We start from the raw sequence: 15,752 nt of genomic DNA, 5'->3' as shown, positions 1-15,752 counted from the left end.
CTGCATGTAGAATGCAGAGGAGCGGTATATTTTGTACATTTATTTAATTAAGAGCGGCAACAAGATTAACAACCGGTTGCTTAAGTTTTTTAGCGCGTAGCGTTGGGTAAAGCTGCAATTGTTACTTGTATTACGGCATCCTATTATGCCAATCTCGTCTGACAACAAGAGGGAGATATATCTGTCATCATTTACATCGCTTTCCTTTTTTACTGGAATTTATCATATTGCGTTTTATATTGAATTAATCAATTGGACGATTTCGAGAGAAACTTAAATAATAATGTACTCACACCAAGAAAAAATATCAGGAAATTAAAGATGAAATTACGAAATAATACAGCAGCAAATATTTCTTCTCTCTCTCTCTCTCTCTCTCTTTCTCTCTTTCTCTCTTCCTTCTTCCTGTATGAGCTATATATTTTGTCAACTTTTATTGAAAACCACATGAATCACAAGTATCATGAAATTTTATTCTCAGCAAATGTACACCGAAAAACAATACTGACAGTGTTCTATATTCGGCTATTCGTATCAGCAAAAATTTCAAAGTGCCGATCGAAATATCGGATTTAAAATAAATTATATAAAATTTCATTTATTACTTAACAGAACATAACGAGAACTCTTCTTATCCTACGCAGCGCAAGGGCGCAATCTCCAAATGTTTTAAAAGTTGACGTCTTTCTCATCAACTGACTGATCTCTAAGCGACTAAATCGCTCATCTTCCTCAACCGTGTTGCGTCGCGTTACGTCAACTTGCGTGTGAATAATCAGAATATTAGTCATTCCTTTTTCTAATCTTTGTTTCTTTTTTGCGCTTTCAATTAGTTGGCAAAAGGACAATTTCACATAGGCTTGGTTGTCTCTAATTACGCATGACATTCGTTTCTCTCACATACTCCCGTTGCCTGCACGACACGCCGAATGCAAGCGCGATGCAAGGAGAAATCCGGTCGAGATGAGAAGCGAGGGAGGGAATTATCTCTCCGTTTTGGCGCATCGTGCCAGCGCATCCCTTAATTCTATGGGTATCACCAGTATCGGCTCATTGCATCGCGGCTTGTCCGCATAGATGGACCATGTTTTCTCGATGCAATCGAAAATACCTGCGAATTAATGATCCCGTCAATTAGCAAAACGTTCGAGCATCTTCATGCGATTGATTTCGCAAGGTGAATACTGATTCATTTGAGCGACGTGAATGAAATTGCATTTCAACTAGTTTCGCGGCAACAGGAAAAACAGGATTCTCAAGAATCTGACGTAACTGACGTCATTTGATTTGTCATCGTTGATTTATCCTCAAGCGAAGGTATTTATCGTTTTCACGAAGTATTGTCGGGAACGACGAGGATAAAGAGCGCGTCAGGCTAAATATTGCTAATAGAAGATTGCGGATTAGGGATTAGAATTCGACGAATCACATTAAATTCGATTCTGACTAGCTTCGGCGTTTGTCAATGCCGATAGCCAATAATTTAATATCCAGAGTCGAATCTAGTAGACGCTTTGAGACTCTACTTACTTTTCAGCTAAAGCTGAAACTCTAATTTAGGACACTATTTGACACATCAATATAATAAAAGAAGAAAAACAAGAGAACATTTCATTTCAAACCCTATAAAACCTTCATCGAATGAATCGCATCCCTTGCCTGAGACTCGCGGAGAGATCGCGAGTCTCCAGGCACTTGGATGGCAAAAACCAAAACCTGTACCTGTGGCGAGCGTTTTCACGTAATCGTTGCGATCGATCTCTTGATACACCCTGAATTCGTTGTCCGTCTGATCGCTGAGAATATCGATCACGTCCTGACGACACTCAGCTGGCGGATGCTTGCAGACCGCCTCCATCCTTCTCACGCTGCTTTGTATTATCAATCCTTCGGCTTCGGCCACCTTCAGCCGCAAATACCTGAAATAGATCGCATCGCCCGAAGCAGATTGCAGAAAACCTGATGAAGAAGGACGGTAGAACATTGCTGCGGACCCTGCGCAGCTGGGCACACGTACTTGTTGCAATGCGACGTGTTCTCGCCAGGGCTGACGGTCAGGATGTTGAGCTGCGACCGGACGCCGTCCGCTTCAACCGGACCCACTTCGGCGTTGTGAAACATCCGGTCTCCCTCTTGCGCGAGGAACGTCATGTTCACCGAGAAGCCCTCCGCCGCACCGCAACCCTCGTCCCTCAGGACCTGCTGCGCCTGCACAAAGTTCTCCACGCCCAGCAGCGCTCGCGCCAAGAAGTAGCGCGCTGAGGTAATACGAGGTGAATACATATTACATACGTATATGTATTAGGAAGGTCGGAGGTCTCGAAAATAACGCGATTGCAGCCGGCTGAAGGGCTGCCGGGTGAAAGGAGAGACCAGAGAGACTCACGGGTCTTGCCGGATCGCAGGACCGCGGCGCTGAGGGTGTTGATGCTGTAAACGAGACCGTGGTGGTTGAAACCCATCGTGTAGCCCGGCAGGAAACCGGCGTAACTCAGCGATGTGAACTTCTCCTCTCTGTGGCCGGCCTCGACGACGTGGGCGCTCACGAGATACCAGTGGTTCATGGTCTCGCTGAGAGCGTCTTCGTTATGGCCCAGGATCTCCTGTGCTTTTCGTTAAACGCGTGTCACGTGAAAACGAAACGGGATGAAATAATGCGTATATATATATATATATATATATATATATATATATATTGGGTGAGTGCAAAAGTTCGTGCGGAGTTTGTGAGTAAAAGTCACACAGTGATTAGGCAAACAAAAATCTTTATTCAATCAATGATATATTCTCCATCGTTTTCTATAATCTTTTCCCAACGTTCCGGCAGCATACGGATGCCTCGATCATAAAAACTGCGCGGTTTAGATTCAACGAACGAAGAGACGCCGTTTTTTAAGGCCTCCAAAGAGTCAAAGTTTTTTCCATTTAAATAATTTTGCAATGACCGGAACAAGTGATAGTCAGATGGTGCGATATCAGGAGAATACGGTGGATGCGTTAAGACATCCCATTTCAGGCTCTTCAGTTTGCGCAGCGTCTTTTTCGAAACGTGTGGTCTGGCGTTGTCGTGATGAAAGACGACTCCCTTGCGATTTGACCAAATCGGACGTTTCTCTTTTATTTCTCGATTCAGATTGGTTAATTGGCGACAGTACTTGTCCGAATCAATCGTTTCGCCAGCGGGGAGAAGCTCGAAATAGATTATGCCCTTGCAATCCCACCAAACAGAGAGCATCACCTTCATCGGGTGCAAACTGGCCTTTGGCATTGCGTCATCATGCTCACCTGATTGTTTCCATGTCCGTTTGCGCTGAACATTGTTGTAGAGGACCCATTTCTCATCGCCCGTCACTAGTCGAAAAACGACTCGTTATTGAGCCGCCCGAGTAAAGAAACGGCTGCAGAAATTCGCTTGATTTTGTTCTTCTCGGTCAGCAAATGGGGCACCCATATATCGAGCTTCAAATCGAATCCCATCTTTTTTAAACGCCGAAAAGCGGTTGATCGGTCAACGTTTAGTGCTGTAGCAACTTCTTCTGTTGAAATTCGCGGATTATTGAGCACTAAAGTACGCAAAACATCGTCATCAATGTCAGAAGGTCGACCAGAGCGTGGCTCGTCTTCAAGGTTAAATTCTCCGCGCCGAAATTTAGCAAACCATTTTTCCACAGTTCGTTTAGCTGGTGCTTCATCCTGATAAACATCCTGAATGTTTTTTACGGCTGCGGCAACGTTTATTCCCTTCCGAAACTCGTAAAGCATAACATGCCGTAAATGCACCTTATCGATACTCATTTTTAAAGTGATATTTCTCGAAGCAGTTTGTATGAAAACAAATGATTTTTTTTTTAATAACAGCTGAAGGCGTCACCTCTCCAACGTTATATAATATGTAGATGGAAGTATTAATGACAACACTTTACGACGCTTATAACTCCATCTATTGAAACTCCGCACGAACTTTTGCACTCACCCAATATATATACGTACACTGTACGTATACGTGTGTGTGTGTGTGTGTGTGTGTGATAAGGAAAATTAGGTAGTTCAATCACATAAACGTATGATAAGACGCGTACGTGTAAAACCCAACAAATGACACAACAAATACCGATGATACGTCATCGGCATGAGATAACACCGGTCTCTTCGCGTCTCGTTACGTAAGACGACAACGCTCGTGATCGTTGGTCGGACGAGACGAGATGAAGAAGCAAATTATGTTAAAGCGAATAATATTTCTTCGCGCTACCATTATCGTTTCACGCAGAACGGAATCGACCAGTGGTGTCCAGTGGTCATGTCTGAATACGCGAGTATTTAAAACTCTGGATGGACGTCGGATTTATAAACAATGGAAAATAATAAAGATGCGTACAAAGACTAACAGATGGCTATTATGACAATCAAGATATCAGACGTAATAAGACGACGAGTAATGAGATTTCGTCCTCAGAATCGGCGAGAGAAAAAGCACGAAAGCACGAAAAATTCGACAACGCCCGAGATATTCCTTCACCTCTCGGTGAAGGAGCTCATTTACCTGCGGACTTGCCGCTTGCTATGATATATACGTATAGTTCGACTAATTGTCATTCTCACCTGTCCCGGTTGATTGCATATGATGGTTGTGCAGCCAACTGGAAGCGCGGTCTCCTGCGCTTTACCGGTGACATTCGAGATAATATCATCGAGATGCATCAGAAACAGCTGCAATTGAAATTTGAATTGAAATTTGAATTGAAATTTGAAGAATTTCGAGAGAAAGCGAAGCGAAGCGACGAGCCGGCAGACCTTCAGTTTTCGAGCAATCGCCTTCGAGCTGCTTTTCGCAAAAAGCATACCTTACCTTACTGAACGGTACGTTCGCACCGTCCGCTGTGCCCTGAATCTCCCTCACGTACTGCGGGAACTGCTTCTTCACCACGTCGAGGGTCTCTTCGTAAACCTTTCTGCCCTCCTCGGTCGCGAACAACGGCAGATAAGTGTCATTGAGCGGCGAGTAGATGTCCACGAAATTTTGAATCATTCCGGCGAAGGTGTGCCCCTGTGAGCAGAGTTTTTAATGAGCCAAAATGTGAACGTGGTTCACATTTTGGTCAACATAGAAAAAGATTACGGCTAAACATATAAATGAAATAATTATAACAAGAGAAACCTATTTTTGTGTGCAATAGCCGTTACTACATATATATATATATATATATATGTATGTATATACTGCCACTGCGTTATTTGTATTTGAAAAAAAGGAAGATAAGACTAGCGCCGAAAATATTGATAATTGATGCAGAGATGCAGAGATATAATTGATGTAGAGAGATGTAGAGATGAAATGACATTTTTGTCGAATTAAAATATCAATCGTCAAATATTAATCGTCAAATCGCCCGGCCGCTTGCGAACCGCGTCGTGACAGCTGCGACGATTTCCGATGCGATTTTCGAGGATTTCGGGGTTCGGGGTAAAATTAGACAGACGGGTATTCGGGGCGAGAGTATCGATTGTCCGTAATGTCGCGTGATCATGTGTGCACGTGTGTGTGTGTGTGTGTAAAGCGGCAGGAATTTGATCCGGGTGAACGTCGTCGCTGTCCTGCTTTTCTCGCACCTTCTACTAGACCTATTTAGCGGAGTCATAGACTATGCGCCTTATTTACGCCCGAATATCTGCTCGCATTTTTATCAAACCGCTGTGTGAGATAACTCACACGCACGACATATCGAAGTTCATTCGTCCGGTTTAACTCGAGATTGCGATTACATAGCTGAGTAATTACAAGCTGGCGACGGAGATTTATGTGTACATGTCACTCGCGCTACCTAGGCTAGACAAGAATGTCGTGTGTCGCTATAAATCTAATCGACAACCGACAAGTGCTCATTAGTGTAATGTCCATTGACGAGACACGAGTTAAGAGAGTGAGAGGGTGAAAAGAGAGAGCCGAGTCGATATACTTGACCCGTTTGCGCATGAGGGCAGTCGAGTTCCTAAATCAATTGAAATTCAATTAATTAATGGGCAATTTGAATCGTCGGCCGGCCGGTCATAATTTGCACTCATAATTTGCGGTCTTTCTCGTTTCAACGAAGATATAAATTAGAGAAGTAATTGAAAGAGAAGGAAAATACGACATGGCCGACACGGTCGGGCCGTCTTTTGACTCTGAGTGATGGAGATGAATTGATGACTCTGAGCGATGGAGTGATGGAGAGATGATTCGAGGTGCAGCTCGAGAGTAACTTGTGTGTTATAGATTCCGATGTTTCGTACAGCCAAGTGTAAAGTGTAAACGAATAGTGACTTACGATGTCGTAGCCGATCTCGTAGTGGGTGCCGCGGACGTGGATTATGGGAACGTTGTTTCTGCGGGTCTTGTAACAGTTGTCCGTTGAATTGGTTTTATATGTTTCGCTCATTGCAGATGCCATGTCGTCACTTCGAAAGACAATACGCGCGACTGCTGTCGAGAAAACCGATGCGAGTCAATATAATGCCTGCGAAATAGATTAATATGCAATTAAAACACACAGAGTCAATATACGAGCTATTACATTATTATTACGATTTCTTCCTTACGGAAACACTAATTTATATAAAGTCATTTGTGTGTAATGATAAGTATTACATGAAAATTACAAGAAAAAAAAGATAATTGATGTTAGTTATGAATCAGATCAACCTTCAAAGTCTGTTTTGCACAAAAACAGATTTGTCTCTTTTATGTAACTAGGTATTCACATAATCACTCGGTTTATCATCACACGTGGCTAATCTTTCCACATCATCAAAACATCATCATATAAATTTATGCGTTTTTGCGAGGAAAATATCGTAATAACAATATAATAATAATAATAATAATAATATAATTACACGTTACTTTAAATTACAGTGATAGAGTGATACGCGAGCTACTTATTAAATTATGACTTTTTCTCGTGAAAGCATAAATTTGCTTACAAAAATATGCAAATGCCTTGACGACGCGAAAGATTAGCCACGAGTGATAACAAACTGAGTGACCACAAAGAACAGTTACAAAGAAAAAGTAACAAATTCGTCGGTCGTGTATCGAATTTTTCTCCTTCTCTGCGTACGTTCAACTTTGCATTGAATATCTGACTGGGCAATAAAAAAGAACATGTGGTTGGCGTCGAAAATCGCTTCTGATGAGAATAATAAGATTAACAATTTTTTTCGGTCTTATTTCGGTTGGAGACGGAAAAATCAACAGATTAAAAACTGTCTGAGCGGGGGCTGATACGATGATATCAAGGCGTATAAGGGAAATAACATTGAATGCGAATAAAATAACACTGAACGAAGATAAAACAACATTGAAACTTGATTAACAAAGATTTCACACCAAATAAAGGCTATTATTTCTATTTAATTCTATTAAAGGAAAGTTCTCCGATTAGTTTATATACTATCCTTTTGTCACGTTTATATATTGTCCTCTTGTTTATATATATTATCTCGTATACGTTCAACTCACATATGTTCAATTTCCTCGTTTCAACTCGGACGACGACTTTGCTCGGAATCTCAAGTCCGAGCCCTGCCTCGTGAGTTTTGTACTTACAGAATCGCTTATGCGCGAAACGATTTTAACTTTTCCTTGTACAAAAATTGCGAGAACAAGAGTGCGGTAGCACAGAAGAAGAAAAAAAATAAAGGAAAAACCAAGAAATAAGCAGAAAAACGACGGAAAGCACGTTACCTGACAACTCGATCCAGGCAACGTATCTCGTCAGACGGAGAGACAGAGAGAGACAGAGAGATGACAGAGAGACAGAGAGAGAGAGAGAGAGAGAGAGAGAGCGAGAGAGCGTGTCGCAGTAATGGGTCCTTGCGCGCAAATGAGACTCGTCGCGAATAACGTCTGTCGCTTATTAGTATCGCTTATTTATCGAAGAATAACACCTGTTATCAGATACAGATGACGTGTGCACTCGTAGTGATAACGACGAGGAGCGTTATGCAACTGACGATGCGGCTCCGTCGCGGGTCTTCGTTTCACGACGAGGAAGACTCGCTCGCAAGTTTCTAATCCGGATCTAGATTTTATCGTGTTACATGTTGTCGCCGGTGTAAGTACGGACGGTGGGGTGCGCGCGTTAAAGTAGGTAACGGCGCGCGGGCGGCGCTTACCCACCATGTGGAAAGACGCGAAAAGCGAAGAGGGGAAGAAAAGAATTCCGTTTCCGACAATTTCCGAGCGACCAACACCGCCGCCAGCACCGCTATGTGCGCCGTACCTGCCGTATCTTGAGACGTCACCGATCACCGCGAGAGGCCCGGGAGGCGAGATCCGACGCTGCACCGTGGCGACAGTCGCCGGAGAAGCCCCGGCTTCTGTTTGTTTCACAAACAACAAACAGAATGGAGGTCAGCGAGAGATTATCCTAAGAACGAAGAGTTCCTGTGCGTGAAGAGAAATTTATGAAAAGAAAATTGCTATATTCGACAAGCGAGGAGTCCTGCTGTCGACGAGTGCTTGCGATCACATTGCGAATATAATTTGTGTTTACAGACGAGCGAGCTTACTTCGGCCGCGGTGTAGACGTAGCATTGTATAACGCGCAAAACAGATGTCGTTATATCGTCGTTATATCCACGTCGTTCTTGATAACAGAGACGCTAAATCAATGTATCGATGTATCTCGTACGCTTGATCGTACGCGTTTCGTGCCGATTATTGCTCGTCCTTGGACGCGCGATCGTCATTGTCGCTGCGATTACGACGAAAACAGCATGGGAATGAGAGCGGGTGAAAGTTTGCGATAGAATTACCCCGTCGTCGCGTCCTTGCGGCCGGTAAATAGGATATCACGGTAGAAATCAAAAGACGATTCCGTTTATGGAATTCTGTTGATTTCTTCCACGTCTCTCGCGGCGGCTCGCATAGATCCGAATAAGTCGACGCGACAATTGCGAAGGGCAGGGCAACGAATCGCGCTCTCGCAGAAAGATTTTCATCCAAGGCTCCTTCGAAGATCAACGCTCAAGGAGAATATACGTCGCCGTGTGTATGCGCGTATACATTTCATCTCTGTCTCGACAATCGAGAATAGAATTCTCTCTATTTCCCTCTTCCTCGCGCGCAGCTGGATATCTGGAAAAATGCCAAGGAGTCATCCGCCTTCGTCTTTGCGAAACAATCGCACTATTTACACGCGAAACCCTCTGTGGGGAGGGAATGTCGCTGATTACACGGTACCCGAGTCACGTAGGTTTTTGCGCTTTGAGTTAATTACTAATTCAGACTTGTGCGCGTTGGAAAATGGTCCTTGAGGATCGGGGATAGAGTGTCATGCGTCAAGCACACAAGTTCTTCGCAAATTCACGCGCAATTTAGCCGCGTGTAAACGCCGGTAGAAGTTGAGAGAGAGAGAGAGAGAGAGAGAGAGAGAGAGAGAGAGAGAGAGAGAGAGAGAGAAGACACGATCAAAAGCAGTCACGCAGAGTACGAATGATCCAAATGTGTACACATGTGTTGTAACGGTAAATTTCAATGTTGGAAATCTCTATGCAACCTTATTATGACATCTGGAATATTAACTAATCCACATTAATAGTCATGACACTTATTGACACTTGTCACGCATGAGATAAGTTTCAAACAACTATCAATGCGAGCCCAAGTGACAATAGCGTCGATTGCAGATTGCTTGTGCAAGAAGAGAAAGGATGGCGTGGATGGCGTTCTTGTTACATTGAGAATATTGTTTAGCATCTATAATCGTTTTACGCGATTTCCTGTGATGAAACAAGAACGCGATCCTTGCTGCTTTCAAATAATCGCTTGAAATAATTAATAACTGTTACAATATCAAAACGCAGATGCATGGTAGATGTATTGCCGAAAATCCGTGATGCATTCGGCAAACTTGACGTGTAATTGACGTGAATACAATGCTCGCGCGTAAAGTTCGATCCGTGAGAATTGCATAACAACGGAACGCCGGATCGGGAATTTGTGTGGCTTCCAAATTCTTGCCTTTTCGTGCGTTAAATAAATTATCGCGCATTTTACGTGGCTTCCGCTACGCGAAAGGTCATGTCGGTTTAGCGATCACATTGCTCGTGGAAACTCGGTATATCAGGGCGAGTGCATTGCGCGCGCGCATGTTAGCTTTTGCCTTATATAATTTCTGCATGCATTAAATTACAAAAGTTAATGCGGAGGATTAGTGCGAAGAAAATTACTGTTCACCACCTGGGTAGCAGGGATCAGCAGGTAGTATTAGTGGCTGATACTTTTCGCAATAAAAAAAGAAAAAAAAAAAAATGAAAGGAAAAATTCCCCAAATATATGGAAAAATTCTTAGCTTCTCTCCAAACAACTGTAACATCGAATACGTACCGATCGATTCGTATAATAATTGTACTTTTATTAAACCAACATTATGTTACATCCTTCGCAAAATAATAATGTACAATTAATTGGGGCGGAGATTAATAATCAAATTAACATCGTGGATCACCCGTTGGCCCATCGGGAAACACGTGTGTCACCGTATATACATATAATAATTGTAAAATCTGCTTATATGATAGCGAAACGCATGTCTCGAGGTTGCGTTAAAGACAACGCACAATTACGTAGTTATCGTTTTTGGTCGAAAATTTGGCTTGCTTAATATAAACTAGCCCGATTTGTCTTCACTCTTTTACAATAATATCACAATGCCCACGTAGAAATATATTGCGATTACTATCTAGCGTGGTTCGTGTGTGTGTGTGCAGAATTGCCATAAAAATATACACAAATTTAGTTCTACAACTTTGTATGTATATCACAGCTTCGTAAAACGATCCTTGAAAATTTATAATTAGCGACAAAATTCCACATCATGTGGAATTACAACGTGGAACTCTTCCTTTTTTTTCCTCACTTTCACATTCCGCCGTGTGTGTAAATTGCAGAATCTCTAAGGTAGATTTTATATAGAGTACAGGAAAAACGAAGTGACAGCCGCACCCGACGCAGATAATTATGCATACGTTGGATAGAAAAGTCATCACAGTAAAAAACGGGCGATCCATTTTACCTTCGGACAAGATACTCTTTCGAAAGTCACAAAATCTGCTCGATTCATTCGAATGCTCTATCCGAACCTAGAACAGTTTGAGCCCCATATTTATAATCGTTACTTAAAACTTGTTTCTCTCTCAGGTCTGTGACACTCGGATCCAAATTGTTGCTGTTGATCCAAGCGTCTCACGCAAGACAAGTATCAAGGAATCACCACAGATATGTAACCCCTATGTAGTGAAAATCTTAACTGAAAAATCTTAACAACCGACCGTAAATGTTGCATCAACCGATATCTACGTAAAACGTTAAAAGATTATACATTGTCATTTCGTTAGATATATGAGCGCCATTTCGCGCACTCATCGTTGCAAAAGGTCAAACGCCTTTCCTCTCGCAAAAAACGAAAGCAGGGCGACGATAGCAGGGCGTGTCATCTCTTCGCGGTATAAAACATTTACAGACGGCGTAGCTTGGAGAAGAGACAGCTCTGAACGTCGCACTCTGAACGAATCGTTTCTGCATCGTGATGAAAATTGAATAGGGTTGCGACGAGAGACCCTTCTGAGATGCGTCAGTAGCAAATAAGCGCGCAACGGAGAAAATGTTCGCTCAGTCTTGTGTCTACAACGTGTATTCTCGCGCTCGCGGAGTCAAAGTTATCACGACGATGATGATCGTTGCGCGTTCATTCCCTCTGGCCGAGAGAGAACAGTTGTCCAATTCCGCGGAAGCTATATAAAACAATTGGAAAAGTAAGAACGGGCATTACGAGGTCGAGTTAAAAGTCGCGTTTCTTGCTTGTTGCGCAGCTATCCTCTCACTCCGTCGCAACTTTTGCGGTTGTATTTCAATCTCGTTCTCAGTATCTTCCATGTCCGAATAACTAATGTATTTGGCGTCGCTCACGTATCGCCATCGGGCGATCGTACTGTCCCACTGTAATAATAATACAGACAAAGGCGAATTTTTTTTTAATTAATACGTCTTTTGCAATAAACGGATTGCATGAATTACACCGAGCGACTCTTACAGATGTGGAAACGATGTGAGGATAGAAAGGGTGCCAGCTAACGTCACGAACACACATTGCATGGCCGAATAATTTGCGTACTATCTTCCCCGTCAAAACATCATATACTGAAATCAGGAATCAGGTGTACGATTAAACTGTTTGCCGACGTGGAGACGCTCTTTTATCGTATATAAACGACACTTGAGAAAGATGACTTACCGATGACCCGACCCGTCGAACATCCCGTGTAAATGTATCTTTGGCCAGTGGTGTCCGCTGGCGAGAAATGACAACGGATCAGAGTCTGTAGGACAGAATGGCCACGATACGTCATGACACTGGTGTCGCCTTCTAGCAGGTCTCTCGGTTTACGCACTGAAAAGCAGCACTTCTAAGTGAAATGGATAGAATGGATAAAACTCGGTGTCGATTATTTTTCTTTTTCCTCTTCCTTTTCTCCTTCTTTATTTTTCTCATCTGAGCGAGCGACTACTTACATCGTTTGGGCACAGGTTGCCATCTGTAGTCCCAATTTTGGCTCGAGACAGCCTTGCGAGTGTTCATTTTACCAATCTCGCCGGAAAACACGCGCACGTCCCACAACTTGATGGTTTGGTCTTTACAATTGGTTATTAAATACCGACTGTCGCCGCGAGAATCGATATACGTGATTCCGTCCATATGACCTGCCAACACTCCAACCGGACGCGGATCAGTTTCGGTTAACGTTCTCTTATCCCATACCTAAACAAATAGGAACGACGTATAGAACGAGCAATATTTACGATATAGCCGCGAAAGCGCGCTACGCCAACGAGAATCGTATTCGACCGAATTTTGACGCTTCGATCTCGACCTCCGAGCGACAGAAAACAATGGGAGGAGAACCGAGGGATATCATCCCACGACCTCATGCGCATACATCTGCTAGGTCGCAGCTGTAGGTCTGGTCTTTATCAAGGGACTTTGGAACTAGTGCGATACAAGCTGGAACAAAACCAATATATTTCCTCTAACATATCGCAACATGGTTCAAAAGTTCTTGGGGAAAGAACAGCAGATCCATACACAACAAGACCCATCATCATGACAAACGACGCAATGTATTGACAAATTTTAGTATTTACATCAATTTACTACGTTATCTTCTTTTTCACAACTTTCCACAATGTTCCACTTTATACTTCTTGCAGTTCTTTCTCAGGTTTCTTTTCGAGCGATACTCTCAACTTTCTGTGATACAAGTGCCTTACTAGAGAGTGAAAGCTTGGAGCTATGAGCAATTTTCGATTAATCGATCATCTCTCGATCCTCCAATCCCCATTAGCCTTAGATTAATTTAGCGATATTCGACTTGAATACCGTTGGAGAATAAAAAGAGGTCTCCTCTTTCTCCGTCTTTCCAACTCGGGTTCATTTGTACCTTGCACAATCCGTCGTCACCCGCGCTATAGAAGATCTGTGAAGTATTGTCGGCAAATGCAACCGCATTTACATCATCGTAATGTCCTGCGACCTGTAAAAATCGACGGACCGATATTAAAGTACAGCGATTCGAACACGCGCGCGCGTTGTCATGCTACAAACGTGACGGATGCTACAAACCCGAAGTACTCGTTGACGACACTCGCGGTCGTACACGTAGAGTTTGCCATCGTTCGCGCCTCCCAGGATCTCACGGCCGTCGTTGGAAAACACCAAGGAGAACACGCAAAACCGTCGTACACCAGGGCCCAACAGTAACGACTCTTGCGTGGTCGAATTTTCGGACACGGAGCATTGATATACTAGTAAGAAGGAAGGAAAAAGATGATGAAACGTTAAGAAACAAACGAATCCACCTTGACCAATACTGATTGGAGATACTTACAACATTCAGACCAGCTCGAATACACGATCGTACTACCATCCGGACTGAATGCAGTATCCAAAATACTCCAGCCGACGTCTCGCGCGGGTATACTCTTGAGCTGGGTAAACTTACCATTGTGCGTATTGTACACTCGCAGCCAACTATCTGCCGAGATCGTACATGATTAGACACAGAGTGGGGAACGTCGATCTTATCGCGAGGGACAAAACAAGACGGACAAATAAAAAAAGAATGCCTTACATGTACATATATATATATATATATATATATATATATATAATGCTTGAAGCAAGTATTATACCTTGGGTAGCAGTAAGGAAGAAATTTCCATCTTTGGAGTATGAACCGCAGTATATCCTACTATTGTACTTGGTTATTAAATCAAACTTATTAGGTAGGAAGCTATTGCTTATCCAACATTTCTCAGCTGTGCTGAAGGCAGGTCCAATGGTCCTCTTCTGTATCATGGACGCGATGGACAAATTCTGTTTGCTGGAACTGTCTGTTATTCCGCAAGCTTGTTTAGTCGCGAAACTTATTTCATGTTTCTAAAAAAAATATCATATAAGATTACCAACACTGTAATCGTGGCATACACACACATAGAAAATTTTAAAGGCATTCGGAATGCGAAATATCTGAAGGATTTATCTGAGAGATGAATCCTTGTAGTAACGTTTAATGGTTTCTTTTTCAAACGTTGAGTTGCTTTTTAATCAGGATCCATATCTCTTTAGACACAGAGGTACTCGGAGATAAGCTTGGCTATGCCCAAAATATATCGTTCCTACTAACTAGTACACATGTTCTATACTAACAGGGGACATGTATACAAGTTAGTATTTATTCATTTCCACGAGACCTCCTTGTATCTGCCATCCAGCCTTGTATAAGCTTCCGAGTACCTCTGAAAATGTCCAAACACCTGTAATATGTTCCCGTAAGAGAGAAGAAGAAAAGAAAGTTGAGTTCTTACTGCTAGTGACTCACATCTAGCCTGTCTGTATTTGGAACGGAGACGTGTCGTTGCTGCAAGTTCGCGCAAAATTCCTCATCGGAGTCATCAGACAGGAATGAATGGTTTATTCCATCCGAATACCCACTGAAACAAGCGATAATATCAAGCAGATATGATGATATTATAGTTACATTACTGCTTGGCACAGAGGTTATGTCATTGACGTAGGTCACGTATGGTGTGACGTACGACGGTGTCGACGATCTCTCCATGAGGCAGACAGAGAAGAGATGATGACACAGATCACACACACTCTCTCTCTCGCTCTTTTCTTCCGGCAGCCTCCTGACAATGGGAGAACAACATGATTGTGACAGGGAGAAGACCGAGGATAATAGTGTATCGCACGATGACAAGAGACGTTTATGACGTTTGTGGGAGAGAGATTACCTGAGAGCGAGAGAGAAACGGAGAGGGTATGAGAGAGAGAGAGAGGGGGGGGGAGGGAGAGAGAGAGAGAGAAAGAGAGATCAGAATGGCAGCAGCGAAGGGTGTTGTAGCGAAGGGATCGATGGCAATCATGCGGAGAATAACACTTGGCCAACCTTCGTGTCGGGAAGCGCAGAATCAAGATGATGTTGGGATTGTTGACGAAGTCCATCGTACGAGAACTGATGTTATCCATGCAGAAGGAAATTAATGTACTCGAGAAACTGAACGAAAGAGGACTGTAGAAGGGGTTAATCGATCAGTCGGTTGATTAGTCGATTGTGTTCAGTCGGTCGGTTAGTTGGTTAACGTTGATAACGACGGTAATCATTATGCACGCACTGCCACCAGACACATCGTTCAGGGCGCGCTG

General features: G+C 43.1%; 2 protein-coding genes across 8 annotated transcripts in view; both read right to left on the bottom strand.

Annotated features, from left to right (window-relative positions):
• Positions 1–232: 232 nt before the first annotated feature.
• Positions 233–8,636, bottom strand: tan (C45 family peptidase tan). 4 transcript variants are annotated; one of them, XM_025303064.1, is made up of 8 exons: positions 8,265–8,636; positions 6,309–6,497; positions 4,850–5,047; positions 4,603–4,710; positions 2,387–2,603; positions 2,018–2,258; positions 1,723–1,919; positions 233–1,111 (listed from the first exon to the last, which is right to left on the bottom strand). In XM_025303064.1, the coding sequence occupies exons 2-8, from the start codon at positions 6,429–6,431 to the stop codon at positions 984–986; spliced, it is 1,212 nt and encodes a 403-aa protein (XP_025158849.1). In that variant the 5' UTR covers positions 6,432–6,497; positions 8,265–8,636; the 3' UTR covers positions 233–983. The 4 variants fall into 4 exon arrangements, with proteins under 4 accessions (XP_025158849.1, XP_011152608.1, XP_011152607.1 ...); XM_011154306.3 differs by lacking the exon at positions 8,265–8,636 and adding an exon at positions 7,930–8,152; XM_011154305.3 differs by lacking the exon at positions 8,265–8,636 and adding an exon at positions 7,727–7,899.
• A 1,884-nt stretch (positions 8,637–10,520) lies between these two features.
• The window catches only part of LOC105191121 (DDB1- and CUL4-associated factor 11), a 30,818-nt gene continuing 25,586 nt past the window's right edge, over positions 10,521–15,752 (bottom strand). The window contains exons 1-11 of one of the 4 annotated variants that reach the window (XM_025303062.1): positions 15,496–15,663; positions 15,140–15,235; positions 14,923–15,034; positions 14,234–14,480; positions 13,930–14,076; positions 13,665–13,846; positions 13,483–13,575; positions 12,557–12,803; positions 12,279–12,434; positions 12,078–12,184; positions 10,521–11,983 (exon numbers count right to left, since the gene is read on the bottom strand). In XM_025303062.1, coding sequence (XP_025158847.1) covers positions 11,813–11,983; positions 12,078–12,184; positions 12,279–12,434; positions 12,557–12,803; positions 13,483–13,575; positions 13,665–13,846; positions 13,930–14,076; positions 14,234–14,480; positions 14,923–15,034; positions 15,140–15,235; positions 15,496–15,575 — 1,638 coding nt within the window. In that variant the 5' untranslated portion in view covers positions 15,576–15,663 and the 3' untranslated portion in view covers positions 10,521–11,812. Of the gene's footprint in view, positions 11,984–12,077; positions 12,185–12,278; positions 12,435–12,556; positions 12,804–13,482; positions 13,576–13,664; positions 13,847–13,929; positions 14,077–14,233; positions 14,481–14,922; positions 15,236–15,495; positions 15,666–15,752 lie in introns of those variants that run through there. The other 3 variants (XM_019845039.2, XM_011154299.3, XM_025303063.1) reach the window with 3 other exon arrangements.

Source organism: Harpegnathos saltator, unplaced genomic scaffold (genome assembly GCF_003227715.2).
Source record: "Harpegnathos saltator strain DR-91 unplaced genomic scaffold, Hsal_v8.6 scaffold53, whole genome shotgun sequence".
Classification (NCBI taxonomy): Eukaryota; Metazoa; Arthropoda; class Insecta; order Hymenoptera; family Formicidae; genus Harpegnathos; species Harpegnathos saltator.
Note: the sequence above shows the minus strand (reverse complement) of the source record. Positions and strands in the feature narration are given on the sequence as shown.

Excerpts from the sequence above, each read along its gene's own strand:
- tan (XM_025303064.1), bottom strand. The coding sequence starts at position 6,431 with ATGGCATCTGCAATGAGCGAAACATATAAAACCAATTCAACGGACAAC. Across the intron at positions 5,048-6,308 it reads ACGAGATCGGCTACGACATC|GGGCACACCTTCGCCGGAAT; the intron begins GTAAGTCACTAT and ends CTCTGCTCACAG. Across the intron at positions 1,112-1,722 it reads CGTGAAAACGCTCGCCACAG|GTATTTTCGATTGCATCGAG; the intron begins GTACAGGTTTTG and ends ATTAATTCGCAG.